Source organism: Hemicordylus capensis, chromosome 4, assembly GCF_027244095.1.
Source record: "Hemicordylus capensis ecotype Gifberg chromosome 4, rHemCap1.1.pri, whole genome shotgun sequence".
In the NCBI taxonomy this organism is placed as follows: domain Eukaryota; kingdom Metazoa; phylum Chordata; class Lepidosauria; order Squamata; family Cordylidae; genus Hemicordylus; species Hemicordylus capensis.
The window spans coordinates 86577924-86597271 of NC_069660.1; the positions used below are offsets into that span (position 1 = coordinate 86577924).

General features: G+C 41.9%; 1 protein-coding gene across 3 annotated transcripts in view; it reads right to left on the minus strand.

The window, feature by feature from the left end:
* Positions 1-19112, minus strand: part of PIK3R3 (phosphoinositide-3-kinase regulatory subunit 3) — a 74665-nt gene extending 55553 nt beyond the window's left edge. Inside the window, exons 1-3 of one of the 3 annotated variants that reach the window (XM_053248908.1) lie at positions 18181-19112; positions 16782-16863; positions 15341-15484 (exon numbers count right to left, since the gene is read on the minus strand). Coding sequence is in view for 1 of the 3 variants with exons in the window: in XM_053248906.1 (XP_053104881.1) it covers positions 18181-18286 (106 nt within the window). In the remaining 2 variants the exon portion in view is untranslated. The remainder of the gene's footprint in view (positions 1-15340; positions 15485-16781; positions 16864-18180) is intronic. The other 2 variants (XM_053248907.1, XM_053248906.1) reach the window with 2 other exon arrangements.
* Positions 19113-19348: the final 236 nt, after the last annotated feature.

Consider the following 19348-nt stretch of genomic DNA (forward strand, 5'->3'; position numbering starts at 1 on the left):
GAATTTTTTTCTTTTGAACGAAGCAGCTGAAGAACTTCAGGTCGAGTACTGCTCTCCACAACCCATCCTTCTTTGGTACGAAGAGGATAGAGTACATGCCTTGCCCTCTTTGAGTAGATGGCATGCGCCCTATTGCTCGTATCTGGAGAAGGTGATGTACTGCTTGAAGCATCTGCAGATGCTTGTCTGGATTGTTGGAGCCTGGAGTTGGACGGAAGCGTTGAGGGGGAGAGGTGGTGAGTTCGATGGCGTAGCCATTTGAAACCATGTTTATTACCCAGTGGTCGGTGGCTGTGGACATCCAGGTTGTTGAGAATTCTGCCAACCTGCTGCCCACTGGTGCTGCATCATTGTCTGCGTTTGGTAGAAGCGGGGCGGGGGGGAAGGATCTGGAGAAATTTCCCCGCGAGTTGCCTCTGTATCGAGGGCACCACTATGATCTGCTGTTGCCTCTGAGATTTCGCAAGTGGAAGTATGGCTGATTGAAAAATTGTCTGTTGGAGCGAAAGTAGTGGGATGAACCGCGAAAAAACCTACGTGATTCCCTATGGTTAGAAGTCATGGCCTTTTGTCCCTGGTTTCTACCAGGACAGGATCTAGGGCGAGCCCCAAAAAATTAGCACCTGAAAAGGGAGCTGAGGTTAATTCCAGTTTAGACTTTGCATCCACATTCCAGCTCTTGAGCCAGAGTGACCTGCGAACTGCTACTCCTGCCACCATTGCCTGTGAGGACTGTTGTAAACAGCCCAGGCTAGAATCTGCCATCAGGGTTGCGGCCTTTGCCATTTTATTAATGCCCTGACGTAATCAGGGGAGCTCCAGGGGAACTAGAGTAACCAGCTCCTTGGCCCATAAAACCGAGGCCTTGGCAAAAATAGAATTAGTTGTGGCAGCTTTAATGGAAGTGGTTGTGGTGTCATGCACCTTCCTGAGAAGGGAGTCACACCGCCTGTCCTCCTGGAACCTAAGCTGTTCCTGTCCCTCAGGGTGCAATAAGGTGCCCGATACCAATTGTGCTACAGGCAGGTCTACTTTAGGAATCTCCAATAGGAAAGATACCACTTGGGGTAGCTGGCAGTGCTTCTTCGGCAGACTCCCGATAGGTTTGGATGATGCCGGTCGTTGCCACTTTGCCCACATCACCTTGCAAAAGAGAGGAGGAAATGGAACAGCCGATGCCACAGGGGCGGAAGACAGGAAAACATTCTGGTCTAAGGTAGTTGCTGGTTCCGTGGATCTCGAAGGTGCCACATCATTGATGGTTCTTTTCGCCTTGGACAAAAGCACATCAAAATCTGCTGAGGAGAAAAGTCTGGTAGAGTTAGATATAGGAGGAATCACCTCCTACTCTCAAAGTTCCCCTTCTTCCTTAGCAGAGTCTAGAGGTTCCGCAGGTCTGGCTGGTTCTGAGTGCGAGGAATTGTAATCAGAGGCGGGAATAGGAGCAGCCGGGGTAACAAGCCTAGCAGGGGCTGGGGGGGGGGGCAGAGGGATGGTAGATGGCACTGGGACAGCAGGAAGAGGAATAATAGGAGCCAGTATTGGAGGGCTGGCCAGGCGCGTAGGGCACTTAGGTCTCCTGTCTCCCCTGGGGGGAGAAGAGGAGGAAGAGGAAGAATGCCTGTGCCTCTTTCTGCACCTAGGAGGCAGAGGTCTAGACGCAAACAACCCACGTTCTGATATTGATATGGCTCTTCTGCAGGGACTCGAATCTGGTGAGAAGGATGAGAGTCTATTGCTGCCCCTTTGCCCTGGTGGATGTTTTCATTTGGGCGCTGGAGGAGCGGGGGCTGTTGGAGGAGCCATCGGGACCATAGGCAGCCCATGCGGCGCTGCCGCTGGGATGGGGCGGAGGGAGATCCTGCAGGCCCAGGGAGGGCTGGGTCTGAAGGAGTAGGCAATGGACTCAAACAGCGGAGCCGCAGGTGGCTCAGGAAGAAATTCCCTCTGGAAAAACTCCTTTAGCCAAGCAGTGGCTGTGGGAGAGAAGGCGGGAGGCAAATTACTCAGGTCCGGCGAGGCTGGTTGCTGATCCAATGTAATAAATGGTGTAGTGGGTCATTCCGGCGGCGGGGGGGGGGACACACCACGGACCAGCCGTTCCCCCTCAACCACCGAGCCCAACTGGGGATGGGGCGAGGCACCGGATGCAAGTCACCCGAAGGGCGCTGGTTGCCGTCCTGCAGCAGTGTCTTGCGGTGCACTTTACTCCTGTTTTTTCCAGGTTTTGATTTTGAACGTCAGCAAACAGCCTGGATGAGCAACGTCTCGCGCAGGCATTTGTGTTGACTCTCTCTTGGGAGTGACTTCCTGTGCTGCTTCTTTTTAGGAGAAGGCTGGCTCCCACAATATTGAAACTTCTTAGGAGCTTCAGCGTATAGCTGCTCTGAAGTCCTAGCCTCCATAGCTTGAACCGTTGATGCAAGAATACTAGAGGAGGCCCACGCTGCCGCTGTCATGCCAGCAGGGAGCACGTGTAGCGAACTGCCCAAGTCCTGCAGCAGTTGCAACCCCTTGGAGAGTGAGCCCTGTAGGAGCTCCTCCGCATGAGCAAGCTCCATAGGAACGATGCTCAATGTCAAAAAGGAATCAACAAAAGATAAAAAAACTTTAGTGCAGAGCCAATTCGACCAAATCACAACAGAAAAAAGCTAATTTTGAGTGAAGCTACTTTTTGGGATCTGAATAGAGAACCACTCTCCTCCCACCCTTGCACACTCTAAAGAGTCAGGTGAGGAGAGAATTAGGTTAACGCAGAAAATTCAAGAAGAAATAGCCAAAAGACACTGAAGATAGCAAGAGCTCTCTCAACACAGACCTATCATGAGCGAGACAGAACTGGAACTGAGGCTGGGAGGCGCCTCCAGCTGCAAAACAAGTCACATAATCCAGTTCTGTCTCAAGCATGCACAGTTCACAACCCTACCTGATGAGCTCCTACTCAGGGAAAAACTCCTGACTGCAACCTTGGAGAAGCCGCTACCAGTCTGTGTAGACAATACTGCGCAAGATGGACCAATGGTTTGACTCAGTATAAGGCAGCTTCCTATGTCCCTATGATGCCAGAATGGCAATCTGTATTAAGCTTAACCCAAAGAGGCCGGATGGTCACTAATGGAGCAGATAGAATCCAGCAATCAGATTGAACACTTAGAGCTCATTCTAATGAGAAAGCACAATTTTGGAATCCTAAAAACAGCTATTTCTATCTCCCCTTGACTTCCTTGTTGTTTTGAAAAAGAGCAATCCAGGTTCTTCTTCCCACTGTTCTTTTTTGCAACTGAGGGAAATATTTTGCTCCTGAAGGCAGGATTAGCACCAATGGGTTGAAATTACAAGGAAGTGGATTCTGGTTAGATGGTCAGAGGACCTTCCTAACTGTAAAGAGCTGCTGTTCAGAGTATCACACAGAGTGATGGGCTGTCCTTCAATAGAGGTTTTCAAATAGAGGGATACTGCCACTTATCATGGAAGCTGTAACAGATTACTGAGGAAGGATCTGGACTAGAAGACATCCAAGGACTCTTCCATCTCTAAAATTCTATGACAAAGGGGATTACTGAGCTCATTTTTTATTATAGAGACTGTTACTGCCTTTTTTTTATTTTATTTTTTACAGAAAGCTCCTTAAGGAAGTAAATCTGTCCAGCATTTTAGAGACAGAAGAGGAACATTAATATAACTTTCCCTTCAGAACTCAGTAGCAAAAAATGACTCTAAGACCTATTTAGTTTAAAAAAAAATTCAGAGAAGCCATAAGCAACAGAAAATTGGGGTATCAATTAGAATCTGCTCTCTCCACCTCAATCTCTGCTGAACGATGTTGTAATTTGTTTTCATGTTAAGCAGAAAAATCCTTAGAGGATGAGGAAGAGGAGATACCAGAGTATTAAGAATAATACTAATTAGTCTATGCTGCCCGTTAGTCCCCAAGGAGAGAAGCCATCTGAATGCTAGATATAGACCTGTATCTTCAGCTTAAACTGGAATCCACAAGCATGTTAAGCCTAAACTATGTGTTACATTTTCCTCCCATGGGACAAAGAGCAGCTTGAGGGAGGTGCAATTTAGACTGGGAAAATAGTATTGGGGAGAGGGTTGAACACTCTCCTCCTTGCCAATACAGAGCTACAATCAAAATGGCAGCCTCCTGAAAGCCACCTTTCTTCTAATAATAATAATAATAATAATAATAATAATAATAATAATAATAATAATAAAAAATAACAACAACAACAACAAGAAGGTAGCAGGGATGATACACTGGAACATCTGCAAAAAATACAAGCTACCTGTAGCCAAACATTGGTGGGACCATAAAATTGAAAAAGTTGAAGAAAATGAAGATGTAAAAATATTATGGGACTTCCGACTACAAACAGACAAACATCTGCCACACAATACACCAGATATAACTGTAGTCGAGAAGAAAGAAAAACAAGTCAAAATAATCAACATAGCTATACCAGGGGATAGCAGAATAGAAGACAAAGAAATAGAAAAAAAATCACAAAATAGAAAGATCTACAAACTGAAATTGAAAGGCTGTGGCAGAAAAAAACCAAAATAATCCCAGTGGTAATTGGCGCCCTGGGTGCAGTTCCAAAAGACCTTGAAGAGCACCTCAACACCATAGGGGTCACAGAAATCACCATCAGCCAATTACAAAAAGCAGCTTTACTGGGAACAGCCTATATTCTACGACGATATCTATAACAACAGTAACAACATTGACAATAAAATTCTGGCATTCCAGGTCCTTGGGAAGGACTCAATGTCTGTATGGAATGGGCCAGTCGGTGACACCTGTCTGACTGTGTAAAATAATAATGGAAAAATAATGAATCTCCTGCATAAAGTATAGTTTGGCCTAGGGCAGAGGTGGGCAACATGTGGCTCTCTAGATGTTGCTAAACTACACCTCCCATCACCCCTAGCCACAATTTATTACAGCTGGGGATGATGAGCTATATTTTAGCAACATCTGGAGTACCACATGTTGCCACAGTGTATAAAGATCTAGGCCTGGGGTGTATAAAGATCAATTTCTTTTTTAAAAAACCACACAAATCTTTACACTGTAAATTGATTTAAAATAATTGTTAAAGTGCCAGCTGTAGTATATTTCCTTTTAAAATAAACCAACCTAAAATGAAATCTGAACTGAATGCAAGTATCTTAGAACAGAATTGGGACTCTCTGTTATGAAGCGCTTTGGGCATTTTCTCGGGGGTCAAGAACAGGTTGTGGGCAATCATCATGCAGCACAATCATTCATGTGCTTATATTATGGCTTGATGCTAGAGATCAGGGACTGGGAAGTCACCACAAGTATCATCCCCTGTTCCACCAGCTGACCTTTTACTCTGGTTTTCTGCCTAGTAATTACTGGATGTCTGCAAGTTGCTCAGCATCAGCACTCCAATAAGTGATTTTTATGCAACCTACCAATCAAAGAACATGGACATTTACCATACATTTCATGGAGAACACCGATCTATCCAGTAACTACGTTTTGAGAGGTGGAGTGAGACAAAACCGTTATATGATAAAGAAGGAGGGGCAGAGAGAAAGCAACAAAGGTGCTGCAAAGACGACATCTTCTAGAGTCAATTCTAGGGATCTGCACAGAACTGGCAGGGGCTGGTTCAAAGGTGGAGAGGGTAACTTTAAGAGTGGAGAGTGCACTCCCCTCACTGCTGCATTTCTCCCGTCAGCACTCGCTTAAAAACTGGTCTGGTGGGGCAGCAACGTAACTCCCTGCCGCCCTGTCCTCTCCTCGGACTGGATGTAGCCCGTGCATGTGCGCACGTCAGGCGCGTTCATGCGCACATCATGCTCACTCACACGTCAGGTACATGCACACGAAGGGGCTACTTCCGGTCACTTCTGGTCTGAGGAGAGGATGGGGTGGCAGTGAGGCATACTGCTGTCCCGCTGGACCGCTTTTTAAGTGAGCGCCAGCAGGGGAACTGCAGCAGCGGAGGGGGAAATGCAGCGTGGGAGGGAGTGCACCCTCCCCCGCTCTTAAGCTATCCTCCCACCTTTGAACCACTCAGTGTTTGAGCCTGTTCAGAGGCCCATAAAAGGGCCTCCAAACAAGTTTGTGCACATGCCTAGTTGATTCCGGACAGCACCTGTAATGGCTGCAGGTTGTAAGAGAGGCTCTATTTGGGAATATTTTGAACAAATATCTTCACTAGATAAAAAAGGAAGGTGTGGCAAATCTAGACAGTGGAACAACAATTCAAAGCCTGTTTGTGAGACTGAAGCAACATTAAATCAATATATTTTTATGATTACAGCAACCAAGTAGTATGTACTTTTATTTAAGAAGTATTCAAATAATAAATGGGAAAAGATTATTTAAATCAATTATTTGAAGTAGCCTTTTTGTCTCGGTGATTTAACATCATGACTCAACATCCACCCAGGTGTGGCCCTTAGATTGCACCAAAATACATAGCTTGAGTGACAAGCCTCCTGTGGATTCATACTCGCCCCTTTCACTGAGCAGTCTTCCTCAGACAACTAATTGCATGAGCATTCCCAGCAGAAGTCTCTACTGGCTGGCCCTCGTGACAATCTTGTGCCACCCCCCACTGCGCAGCAGTATTTCAAATTTTAAAAGGGGGGGAAATGACTACTTTTTTTTAAAAGCACAGAACAAACTTTTATGAATGAACATGCCAAGCCTCTGAAAAATGATATTATCTGGAGCATGAGAAGAGACGGTGAAGCTACCTTCATCAAAGGAAGGTGGCTAGGAGGTGGGGGAGAGAAAAGGCTTGCTCATCACACCACAGCATAAAAATATCACACTAGCTCCTCTAGGTGGGTATGTCTGTGTGCATCCTTAAGTTTCCCCAATGGAAAAAACTGGCCAATATCTGAAAAGCAGTACAGAAGAGGTATTTATTTCCAATAATGTACTCCATATCTAGAAGATTCACACCATCTACTCACAAGAATCCCAACACTAACCTTTATTCAGAAGCAATTCCCACTGAGAGTGTGTGCACAAAATTGCAGCCTACATACATTGAAACCTCTGCTATTTGCTATATTGCAACTTCCCACTCACCCCCCAACAAAGACTGCATAAGTATTCATTATACATTAGCAGTGCATAAATATGGCACAGACAAACTATATTTAAATTCTCTTAAGTGATACCTTTATTAAAAAAAACTTCAGAGAAACCAAAATGTTGCTGCATCAAGTTAAGGAGCCTGAAAAAAGCTGTGCTTTTTGCACGGAAAAGAATACCCCTACAGTTTCAATGGTCTCATCATTTTGCAAATTCCCAGAATCCCTATTTGTTCATTATTTTCCCCCTACAGGTTCTGATATAGCATAATTTTGCAAATTGTGCTTTTTGTTTTCCTCACTATTACTATCAATTACTTTAAAATACACATTCTACAGAAGTATTGTCACACTCTTTCCAGCCAGGTCTTCTTACTTTCTGCAGTGCCTGGCCAAAGAATGCTGTGATATTTATGCCATTGTGCATACTGCCTCTTTTTTGCTCTGCTGCCCCCTCCTACTTGGCACAGGCAGAGAACAGCAGCACTGCAGCATTATCTTTCTGAATAAATGGAAAAAATGCTACAGCACTAGTGCAACTACTTCTTCCTGCTTTAAAGGATGAGGAAAGGAATAAGTAGTTGCCATTTGTCTACTAATGTAGGAAGCAACAGCTGCTTGATCCAGACAAGCAGGTGAGTGGTTAAGTGCCCATTTACAGTCAAATGCTACCAGAAAGGCAGCCTCCACTTTGCTGTACCAAAATGTTAATGAACATTGTGCTTTTTGTATTGAATCTGTGCACTGGCACTAATTTTCCTTAGAGTAAGACTGGTGCAGGATCCCAACTACAGTACTACTTTGCCTCTGAATAGCAGAAGGGCTTGCTATTATCAGGAAAGGACAAAGGACCTCTGTGGTGTATGTTACACTTGAATAAGTACTGCTTTCTCTTTAATTGCGAAGTTGAAGGCACTAGCAGTTGTCCAAATCCAATTTAAAAGAAACATGGTCAAAGATTTTTCAACCCTGCAAACTTACATTCATTTTAACCAGACACACAAACTTGCAATAATTTGTTCAGAATTTTTAAAATGCCTTCTAATGTTTGTTTGCTCTGCATTTACAGTAAGTTATAGGAAAAAACACTTTGCTCCCTCCTAACACAATTTAAGCCTAACTTCTGCAAGCTAGCATACACTAGTTATGCAACCTAGCATACACTAGCATACACTAGTTGTATGCTTTGTCACTGTCAAGAGATGGAACTCTAAATAAATGGTCTAGCCAATACAACATGATGCAAATGCTTTGTACAGACAAAATGTCTATGTCTACAAAGAAATCAGTAATACTGTACAATATGACCTAAGAGAAGGTTATAACAGAATGAGTGAAGACCATGGGAAATCTACTTGGTCTAGGAAACGATACTTGAGTCACTGTAACTCTTCTCTGACAACTATAAGCACATTTAACTTCTAACTTGAAAATAAATGGATACTACTAAAGGACTGTCTTCATAGCTGGTGGAAGGTGGAAAGAAAGAGTGGAAACATTTAGGAAAAAATATATTTGAATTATGTTTGAATGTAAGGTTTAGATTAGATTACCCACTCAGGTTTCTTCTGATTTATTCATACATTCATAGATAAAGCCCTACAGCGACTGTAGGTTGCTCAGTTTAACAATTTATGCAGGGTGAATTCAGACAATAGTTTGCAACATTCTGTCACTTAACTCACCATGAAAGGAGGTCTGCACGTGGAGAACAAGTAGTCTGGTGTCCAGCCATGTAGTGTGGTTAGCACTGCCCTGCCATGTCCTGCTGCTCTTTATTTTCATTCAAAGGGATACAGCAAGTGCCTGCATCATTGCAAGGACAGATACCAAGAATGACCAGCTCTCCTACTCAGCTGCAGTAGCTGTCTCAACTTGTGACAGAAATGGTCATTTGACTTCATTCAGATTAACAGCTTCTTCATGGATGAAGAATGCATGCTATCCTATCTGAAGCAACTACACATGCCTGCTGCACCACATAACACACTGTATGTACACATGCTAGAGACCTGTGGGAAGTTGTAGCTGTTTCACATGGCTGGTTAGATACACATAGGTACTTTGAACACAACACTGGACACAGTCACTCTGTACCCTAAATCTGCAACTTATGCTATGGGATGTGCTCTTTAGTAAGGTGTGGATGCATCTAATGATCTTCAGAAAGCAGCCAAACTCAACAGCCATTTTAGAGAATTAATTTAGCAAGATGGGGGTATAATGTGATCTCACTGTTGACTTGTTAAAAATCTGGTTTTATTTTCTGCTAAATGATTTAGCTATCTTGTAAACTGAACTCAGCTTGAGTTAAGTGGAATGAGGCAGGGCATGGCACAATTTTAAACTAACAGACACGAAGTGGCCCTTATTTAGTACAATACTCTTTTCAGAAAGCCACACAGTTATGAATGTTCTGATTAACAAACAAGCATAACACACAGCTGTTTCATTACTGTACCATAAGTCCAGAAAAATATTTACCCACTTCAGTATTGCCATTTGGAACCAGGAAGATAACAAGTGAAACTCATCGACCTATCAGCTTGTCACTTCTCAAACAGAAAGTTATAACCCCACTCATCCCAACTTTTAAAGTAGAAGAACTCAGAGATTAAATATTCACTTAAGCAAAGAATCGCATGAGCAAAAGAGTATACACTGAAGATCAACTGTACACTAATGTGCAACTGACCCATATATGTTCCTTCCTGATGTATATCCAATCCAGAAGCTCTGCAATGCAGCACAAAGGTTGTAAATGCAATTAGTGTCTCAGCATGTGAATGATGACAGAATGGCGTCAGAGATGGGGTGCCCCATACTACAACTTTCCTAATCTGAGAGATAAAGTATTGAATAACCCTTCCATCCCTTTCTGCTGTAACAGAAACCATGTCTGGGCATTATGAAAGTGGGGATGTTGTACATAGCATCCCTGAGAGTATGCAGGCAAGCCCCACCAGTTGCTGTGACATGCTAAAACTCCTCCCACAATTTCAGTTTATCTGTACTTGTGGAGAGATTATTTATCTGTGATTAGAACGCTAGCGTGTCCCAGCATTCTAAACATGGGAAGAAGCCCTCTAAGTATAGTGATTTCTCTTTGGACAAAGAGAATGTTAGCACGGGGCTGAGCTTAGAGGTACACCCTCATGAATGTTGTGTTCACCAATGCCTGAACAGGGCTAGAATGCTGTCAGAATATGCAAACTCTCCCCACAATATCATCTCAAACCTCAGACAGGAGTGATGACGTTAGATACTGATGAAGTTAGCCTCCATGTTCTGTACTAATGTTTTGTTAGGACACCCATGAGATTTGAAGATCTGAAGTCTGTATGTTTTTCTCAGCATTGTAAAGTTTTCCACAACACAAGTGTATACTTCTGTAATTCATTCTAAGTGTTAGAGAGATATAATAACCAACATTTTAAAGTTCCTTCCCATTGTAATTCAGAAGATCAAGGCCAAAAAGGATCTGACAGTAATCTAAACTATTCTACTGAACCCCATATAGTACTGCCACACAAACCCTTTCCTTGCCTCCTGATGGTCAACTAAGTAGTCCATGCAAGATTTTGTGTAGCCCCTCAAGGGATCTTGTAGAAAGGCTGCACTCCCTAATCACGGTGGAGCTCAGTGAGTAGTTTTCAGCTGTGCACGGGCAATGATGCAGTACTGTACATCTCTGGCCTACACTGGCAAGACCCCAGAATAAGCTATGCCATTGGTGCCCGATACAACCCCCCTTTCCAAAATCCAAGGCCCTCACAGCCCCAGCCTTCCTGGGCATTACAGCAATCTCCTCTTGTGCCGTATACAAATGGGTACAAAACCATACAGCCCCACAAGTCTGTCATTCTTGTTCTGTAGTCTGAAAGAGGTAGATAAAAGAGATCAAGATAACTCATGCCAGAAGCACTTGTTGATTTGAAGACAAGCTCAGTAAAAGAATTCAGAGAGCTCAAGTAGAACAAGCCACACAAAGGGGAGGCCAAAAAAGAAAAGCCACAGACTCCAAGATCATAAGCAATCTGATGAGGCAAAGAGTCCTTTTTCATTCCAAATAGGATAGACTACCAAGAATGAAGCAAATCCTATCTATAGCACATGAGAGAATTTTCTCTTGACCTTGTACTCTAAGTTGCTTTCCTTGTCTCTGATGCCCTTTCCCTGCAAGAGCCTTAGTGCAGGAAGAGTCTCTCTTTTATGCTATGCTTCATGTCTGCTGAATCACCCAAATTAGTGTGTGAAGGCTGCCTTTGCATACACACTTTTTTCCTTGGCTTTTTCTACTCTTGTGGTAATCTTAGTATTAGTTATTTGCTTACGTACACATCAATGTGTCCTGCTCTACATTTAATTCTTGGGAAAGACACTTTGCTAATAAGAGAGAAACTGATCAGTGGAAAGGGCAAGCAAGAAAAGGTCCTCCGTTGTAGTTGTGCTTAGACTGCCCTGCAATAGGACTGCGTCATGCACTACTGTGTTCACATGCATGCTTTTTAATTGTAAACTGTCCAGAGATTTTATATGGTGCAATATATAAATGTGATAAAACAAATGATTTCTGCTTACATTAGGTAGGTCTGTAACAATACTGTGATGTCATATAGTAGGCTTTGCATTAAAACTCAATTGCTGGTTTCAAGAAGGAGGAAAGCAAGTCAGTCTGACCTAGCAAGTGACTTATACTACTAGCATTGCCTCCTGGCCTCTCCAGTTATTGGGACCACTGGTAAGCATGCAGAAAGCCACTGGGCTCAAGTCTTTACTGCCACTTCCGTTCCACCTCCTTAGCATGTCTATGTCAAGGATAGCACAACATCCCTCAGGCTGGTGTTATTAGTGTCTACTTTATGTTTCTTTTGAAATGTTGAGGTTTTTGTACATTTGATTTCTTTTTCTATTTAAACTTTGAGGATTCTTTTTGTTGAGAAGTCGTATATAAATACATAAATGATATATTATAGGCCATTAGAGTGTGAAGGTGGAGCTGGGTACATCTGGAGTGGCTTTTAGAAAAAACAATTGGAAGCCCTTTAGCACAATCTGCCCCCCCCCCAGCTCTTATGGTATAGCCTGTCAGTCCACTTGGTTTTAGTATATGATAATCCAACTTCAATTTCTTTTGGAGAGAACACAGAGTATTATAAAGGAAACTGCACTATCACTGAACAGTTTTTCAGAGGTTTATTTGTATGTGTCCTCTAATACTTGTAGTAAACCACTGGGGTTGCATAGGGATTGCCTGTTGCCTTACAGGCCTGGGGACATAGCAGAACTGGAGCTCAGACTTCCATATTCAATTGTCTCTTTCAATGCGGATTGGGGGGCGGGGTGGAGAGGAGCAGGCAGGGCTTTAGAACTTTGTGTCTAACCAATAAATATCCACTTAAAGCTGATGTAATGTAGGTAAAACAGTATGCCTTACATTTCTGTGTATAAAAATGCATAAAAGTCACATGCAAGTTGTCAGATGAGACAATTCCATGTGTCTTTTACACATGCATTCAGCAGCTGTGACCAAGTGGGACCATCTAATTGTACAAGATTTTCTTACATGGAAAACACTTTTGTGTAGAAAATTGTAATGCCTGAAGCTTCACATTTAGAACTTATAAAATGAAGGTAAATATAAGATCACAAATTCAAGGATCTCAGTCTTACAATTCAGTGGGCAGTTAAACAACTCTAGTTAAGTCAAAGTGATTTAGAAAGACCCATTTAAAAGTCTTTCAACAGAGTTTAATTCACCATTACAAAGCTTTTTACTTCAGCAAGTCAGTGAAGGAGAGCTGGTCTTGTGATAGCAAGCATGAATTGTCCCCTTTGCTAAGCAGGGTCTGCCTTGGTTTGCATTTGAATGAGAGACTACATGTGTGAGCACTGTAAGCTATTCCCTTAGGGGGTGGGGTAGTTCTGCGAAGAGCATCTGAATGCTTACATGCAGAAGGTTCCAACTTCCCTCCCTGGCATCTTCAAGATAGAGATGAGAGAGATTCCTGCCTATAACCTTAGAGAAGGCACTGCCAGTCTGTGTAGACAATACTAAGCTAGATGGACCAATGGTCTGACTCGGTATATGGCAGCTTCCGAGTTCCTATGAATTTTGCTCTTGACTTAAAATGGGAGTGTTATAAGGTCTAAGGTTTTCAGTGCAAAATGTTTAGTAACGAACCATGTTTTAAATAGCTTGTCATCAACTATATTTTTAGGAGTTTAGAACCCCTATCCTCTCTACTCTGGAGCTAAAGATTGACAAAATTTCTCTTAAGTGAACTCATCTGGTCATCCCACTTAGAAAACTATGTTTGTTGGGAATGCAATCCCATCACGTTTGACATTGACTTTGTGAAGACATGTGGGGAGAAAATTCAGTGCCCACATAAAGTTTTAAGCCTAGACCAGCTTAATAGCATTCACGATTGCTTCACTGCTTTTACTTTTGAGGCAGTCAATTTAAAAGAAATAAGAATAGGACAACCTGTGCTCCAGTTTTCTGCTCCTCACTCTGAAAAGACTGAATTTCAGATAATAACTGAAGAAATACAAAATTTTAATATAAAATAAGGAGTTTTTAATCTTTGATTAAGCTATATGATCTATGTCACTTCTGTATTTCTGATCAATGTAGTCTATCAATTTTGACTGCACTTTTACAGAGAGTTTCCTTCCAGAACTTTAAATCGGTACAAGAACCCTATTTAAAGCTTACACTATAGCTTGAAGTTAATTTGCTATAAAGCCTGAACTGCTAATTGCATAACTAAGGCAAGGCAGTACATTAAATACTATTCCAACATTCCTAAGCAAACAGCTTCTTGGATAGAAACACTGAAAATTGTGGCTGTTAATAATTGATAAAGGCTTTAAAAATATTGTTAACTACAGTTAGGCTATATGTTACTGCTTTATTTGGGAATACTGCTTGGCAAACCTTATAAAGCTAATAAAAAACACTGTCCACTGTTTTTACATAAGCTCTGCTATTTATATATTCTCACATATAATGGCTAATAGACTTCTAATCTCCCCAACTACAAGCTATTGAACATTCCACAATTGTTCTTCACTACCATTGAAGATGATGTAATCTACCCATTCGACTAATGTGCACAGCCACAAACCACACTAATAATGCTGACACATTATGCCAGTGATCTGTTTTATTAAATGTTACCAAAAGGAAGACAGTTTGTTCTTGACAGCTTAGGCATCTTCCCTTTATCATACATACAGAAAACTCTATATGTATAGAACCTTCCCACAGAAACTATGATAGGTGCTCCTATCTAAATATGTAGTAGCAAAACATGAGAGCCAATGATACCCAATGATAATTTTCAGCCTTGACTTAGTAGCCCTAATAGGGTAAAGATTATCTTCCTATTCATTAGAAGGCTGACACATTTTATTTTTTAAAAAACCAAAAACCTGGGCTTTGACCATTGTACTAAGCACCATGCCTCTTATTCAGAGCCAATGCTTTTAAAATATGCTACCAGATTCTCAAAATCATTTCCAAATCCATGAACTTCAGTGGGAAAACACTCCACACCCCCGAGCTTTAACACCTCAATATAATGGGATATTTAGGCAAGTGAACACTAGAACTTTATACCAATAAACTTCACCACAGACCCACAGAGTGTCATATTAGTTTTTAATGAAACTGCCAATATCAAACAATTTCTGTTACTTGCCCACTAAAATGAATGAAGCAATTCCAGACTATGGAGATATATAAATATTAGTAAGAGTAGACATGTTAGATTACTTGTATATTCCAGAAAGTTCAACAATACACACCAGTTTGAAGAAGGAACAATCTCACCTATAAAGACATTTTGGAAACAACTGTTATGAGGCCTGCATCAACTCGCTACTGCATTTCATGCACAAGTTTGTTCTTTAGAAGAAATCTGTGCTGAGGAGCATTATAATAAACTTTTGCTGTGAATGAAATTAAGCCCAACTATGTGCAAGAATCCAAGTGAATTTGTAAGGTCCAATTAGTGCTAGTGAATCAGCTTTATTTAAAACATCAACATGTTATTCTTGGCAGTAACCATTGTAATTGCTTTCAAAAATATTTTTCCTCTATATACTTTTGATCTACCTCACTCACACCTATTCAATATATTTTGATTAGGAAAGTCATCCTGAAAGGTTTTCAGAGCCTTTCTTTACCTTTCATGGACTTGCCATGCCACTGTATTATTCAGGATAAACTACCACAACCTACTCAAAAATCAAGTGAATGCCAGGTAAGCCATCTCCCTCAAGAGCTTTCAAAGCAGAGTGTGTAGAGCTTCCATCTAGGTTAAGTTGTATGGGAAGTCTGCAGAGGACATTCTGATATAATTCCTGAAGACTTTTCCTGGGCAAACTATGGAAGAGAACAAACAGAAAATTCTGGGTTCTGGTAAAGGTTCCAAGACAAAGTATATTCAGTGAATTTCACTCTTCAACAGAGTTCATGAGAATGATGCATAACCACACCATCATTCTCATGAACATAACCCAAAGAACTCTAATCATTCACAAAATGTAAATCTTGTGAAACCAGTTTAAAAGCAATACAGAATGAATACCTATTTAAAAATAGGCAGACAGACTGCATTTAAGTGCTGTTCTAGGCAAGTTAGATAGCTCAGAAAGGTAACTGTATATACTAGTCCGCACAGCCGTATGTCACTCAACAAACCCAGGTAGATGACTATAAATAAGTATCTACACATCTAATTAATGACAGTAGATTATTCTGCACATCCACAGTATCACAGTAGATGTGAAACACACATCTGGCCCTATCCACCCCCAGCACAGTACTTCCAGTGACTGTTGCTGGTGTGTGTCTTATGTTTCTTTTTAGAATGTGAGCCCTTTGGGGACAGGGAGCCATCTTATTTGTTATTTTTCTTTGTAAACCGCCCTGAGCCATTTTTGGAAGGGCGGTATAGAAATCGAATTATCATCATCATCATCACTGGATGTGTGAAGTCTGCATAGGATATCATTTTATTTTTTATGATAGATCAAGTTCCCAGCCCTCATCACTGTGGATAACAAAAGTAACTGTCTGCTGAAGCCTCAGAAAGCTGAGTGGAGATGAGAACAGATCTAGTTGCATTTTATGTCATCTTTTCATTTCCCCCTTTTACTTTCTGCCACCCCAATCTTTAATTTAATTACTTTCTGCCACCCCAAGTATAAATCCTTGAAAAACCTTAATGCTACATTGAGATGTGCAGCTATGCAAAGATGTTCCATGCAAGATTGCTTCATTTGCATAATTCATTCCAAGCACAGAATTCTGTTATTTCTTCGGGGTGCACAGCCCTGAGTGTATTTCAGCTTTTGTCATATAAAAACTGAAAATGTAATAGCAATGAATTCACCTGCTTTGTCAGGCAGCTGGCATATACTTGTAGTTTACATATAGCTTAAGTATCAGTTTACCAAAGTGCTGTACTTAAAAAGCAAACCATTAATAGAAGTTAAAAGGAATAGGGTTTAACTACCAGAAACAAAATTTTAAGCAAAAACTGAAGGACAGAGACTGCTTAGGCCTAAAGTTGGGAGTACTTTCCCCCAGTTTTAGCAATCATATTTTACCACACACTCACACTCAGAGACCCAGAGAAGAACAAAAATGATAGCCATTGGAAGTTCATGACACTTACGAGACACTGAAAAACTGAGGATGTTTAGTTCAGAGATTAAATGGGCCTATGATGCTAATTTCTAAAAATGCAGAAGGTGATCCTAAAAGAAACAGGGAAAAGGTAATACACCAGGGGTAAGATTTAAACTTTAAAGCACTATTTAAGCTGCAGCTTAAAAAAATTTTTTTTTTCAGTTAGATGCCTGGAACTGTGTCTAGCTTCAGTATGTGTTCACCAATAAATTTTCTTAAGTTGAATGTAGAATGCCTTTCTCTGAAGACTTAAGGGAAGCGTGAATGAGCATCGTGGAGATGGTATTAAATTCTATGAAGTCATAGTATTGATTCTGGAAAGGCTGGATGATCTCTGAGGTTACTTTTATCTCCACAACTCACAGAACAGCCTTATATACTTTAGGATATAAAGTATCACATATTTGCATGACAACAAGATAGGGCAAAGGTTTTTTTTCTTCAAATTTGTTTTCAAGACTTCTTTTACTATCTCATTTTCAGATCTGAGTTTACAAATTCAACAAAAATATGATTGCATACTAAGTATATCACCGGAACTGTTTTAAGAATCACAAGCCTGAAGCAATTGTGAAGACGTGTAATCAGAGTTCCAATAGGACTGATGGCAAATGCACTGAGCTTCTTCCCCAGATTCAACGACCCTCTTGCTTTTCTCATATCCCATTCCTCCCCACACACAAAAGAAGCACTATGCCAGCCCAAAGAATACCTCTCAGGCACTGGAAATAACTTACAGCTATATTAAACCTTACAAAGGACTTGAACATATCTGGTATTCTTAGTTATTCCCACTTACTTAAGAGTAAGTCCCATGGAACTCAGTGGGACTTACTTCTGAGTAAACCTGGACAGGATCGGGCTGCAAGAGGTTTTTTTAAAAAAAAATTTAAGCTAGGCATTACGTTTTGAAAGTCAGTGTAAAACCAGGAGCTAAAAGAATAAGGGTCTTCCTAAGACACATAACAGTATTGAACATTGTATATCAACTAAATATTTACCCTCAGAAAGAGATACATAAAATAGCTGGGGGTGGGGGAAGCAGAACGCGAACATACACAATAATTAGAACTTTCAACAATAGGAGGAAAAAAGTCGAGTCTCTAGAATTTGCAGTGCAAAAGCAGGTAACTCTCCAGTCCTTACAAATACGAGACATTTAAAAACGGCATGATTCATAGACAATAGAATAAAGGAAGTTTCACACGCCTCTGTCCAAATAGTTCCTTGCCTCTTCGGTGCAGAAACGAGAGTAGTAGTCTGTCCCACTGGAGAACAATAAACATTTAACACAGAAGCTAACACACTAGTGTTTCCTCACTGAATAATCACAATTGTAACGCTAGACACCACTACAGTTTGCTTTTTAAACCTTAGTGCCTTACCTGGAGGGTCCATTTCGATATAAAATATCAACTCGGTAGAATACGGCATCATCACCTCCCTCCAATCTGTGTCATCGCGATCCATATCCCACACCGTGTTGTACATTGTGACAAACTGAGGCAGATCAGTAATCTCAGGAATTCCTCTTTTCAGGCTTCTTTTCTTTCAAAAATAAATAGTATGGCACACCACAAAATAAAGCTTAGCCGTCCATTGCACGCACAAAAAAGCCAAGGAAAGAAACTTTCTTAAAGAATAGTTCGATGGTTTCCTCTCCAGGAGAAGCACTCCCCTCTCAAGGAGTGAAAGGAAGCAAACGAAATGCTTCCCCCCCGCCCCCTTTCTGATTCCCTCTTTGCTTCGGAGAAGAGAAGGGAACCACTTAATCCAGCTTCCTCTCAAATCCAAATTAAGATTGGGCGGGGGAATAAAAATAGAAGTAGTCTTTGAAGAGGAGATAGGTAAGAATATTCAAAATGCATGTGCGAGGAGGCAGTTTGGGGATTCTTTTTAATATTACAAAATGGAACGTTTTAAAACAGATTTGAGAACATTGAACGTTTTCCCCTCCCCCACTTTTAAAAATAATCTTCCTGGTCTTCTTCAAGGTGAGCGAATAGCCGTGGAGGGGAACGTCTCGCTTCTTTAACACCTCAGGGCACAGCCCCCCGCCGCCGCCGCCGCCGCCAGCAGCAGCAGCAACAACCCACCAGCGCTGCTGCCCGCCTCGGCGCTCCACGCTTGGCGCCCACAGCTGCAGGCAGCGGCTCCCGACCCGCTTCCCTCCGCACGCAAGCCCAGCGTCGGCCCCGGCGCGCTCTCTGGTACTCCGTTACTCCCAGCCCCGCTCGGTTTCATTTTAAAGAGGCTCTGCGGGCCCCAACCGTCGCCAACCGCCTCTATGCCGGGATTAAGCTCCGCCCACTGGAGGGGAAGCGGGGGAGGGGCAGAGTGGGGGAAACCCCGCCCCTTCTGTTAACTCTCTCGTGTTTGGGCTGGCGCGGTGTAATGAATGGGTATTTCTTTTCACCTACCTGCCTGGACGTGCAAAGAGACAAAATCTGTGAGTCGGATAGCTCTGTTTTCAGTCCTACCACCGGTTTACCTTTTTCCTAATCTTATCACTGATTTAGCTTTTGAGAGTTCACACTTGCAGCAAATGACCGT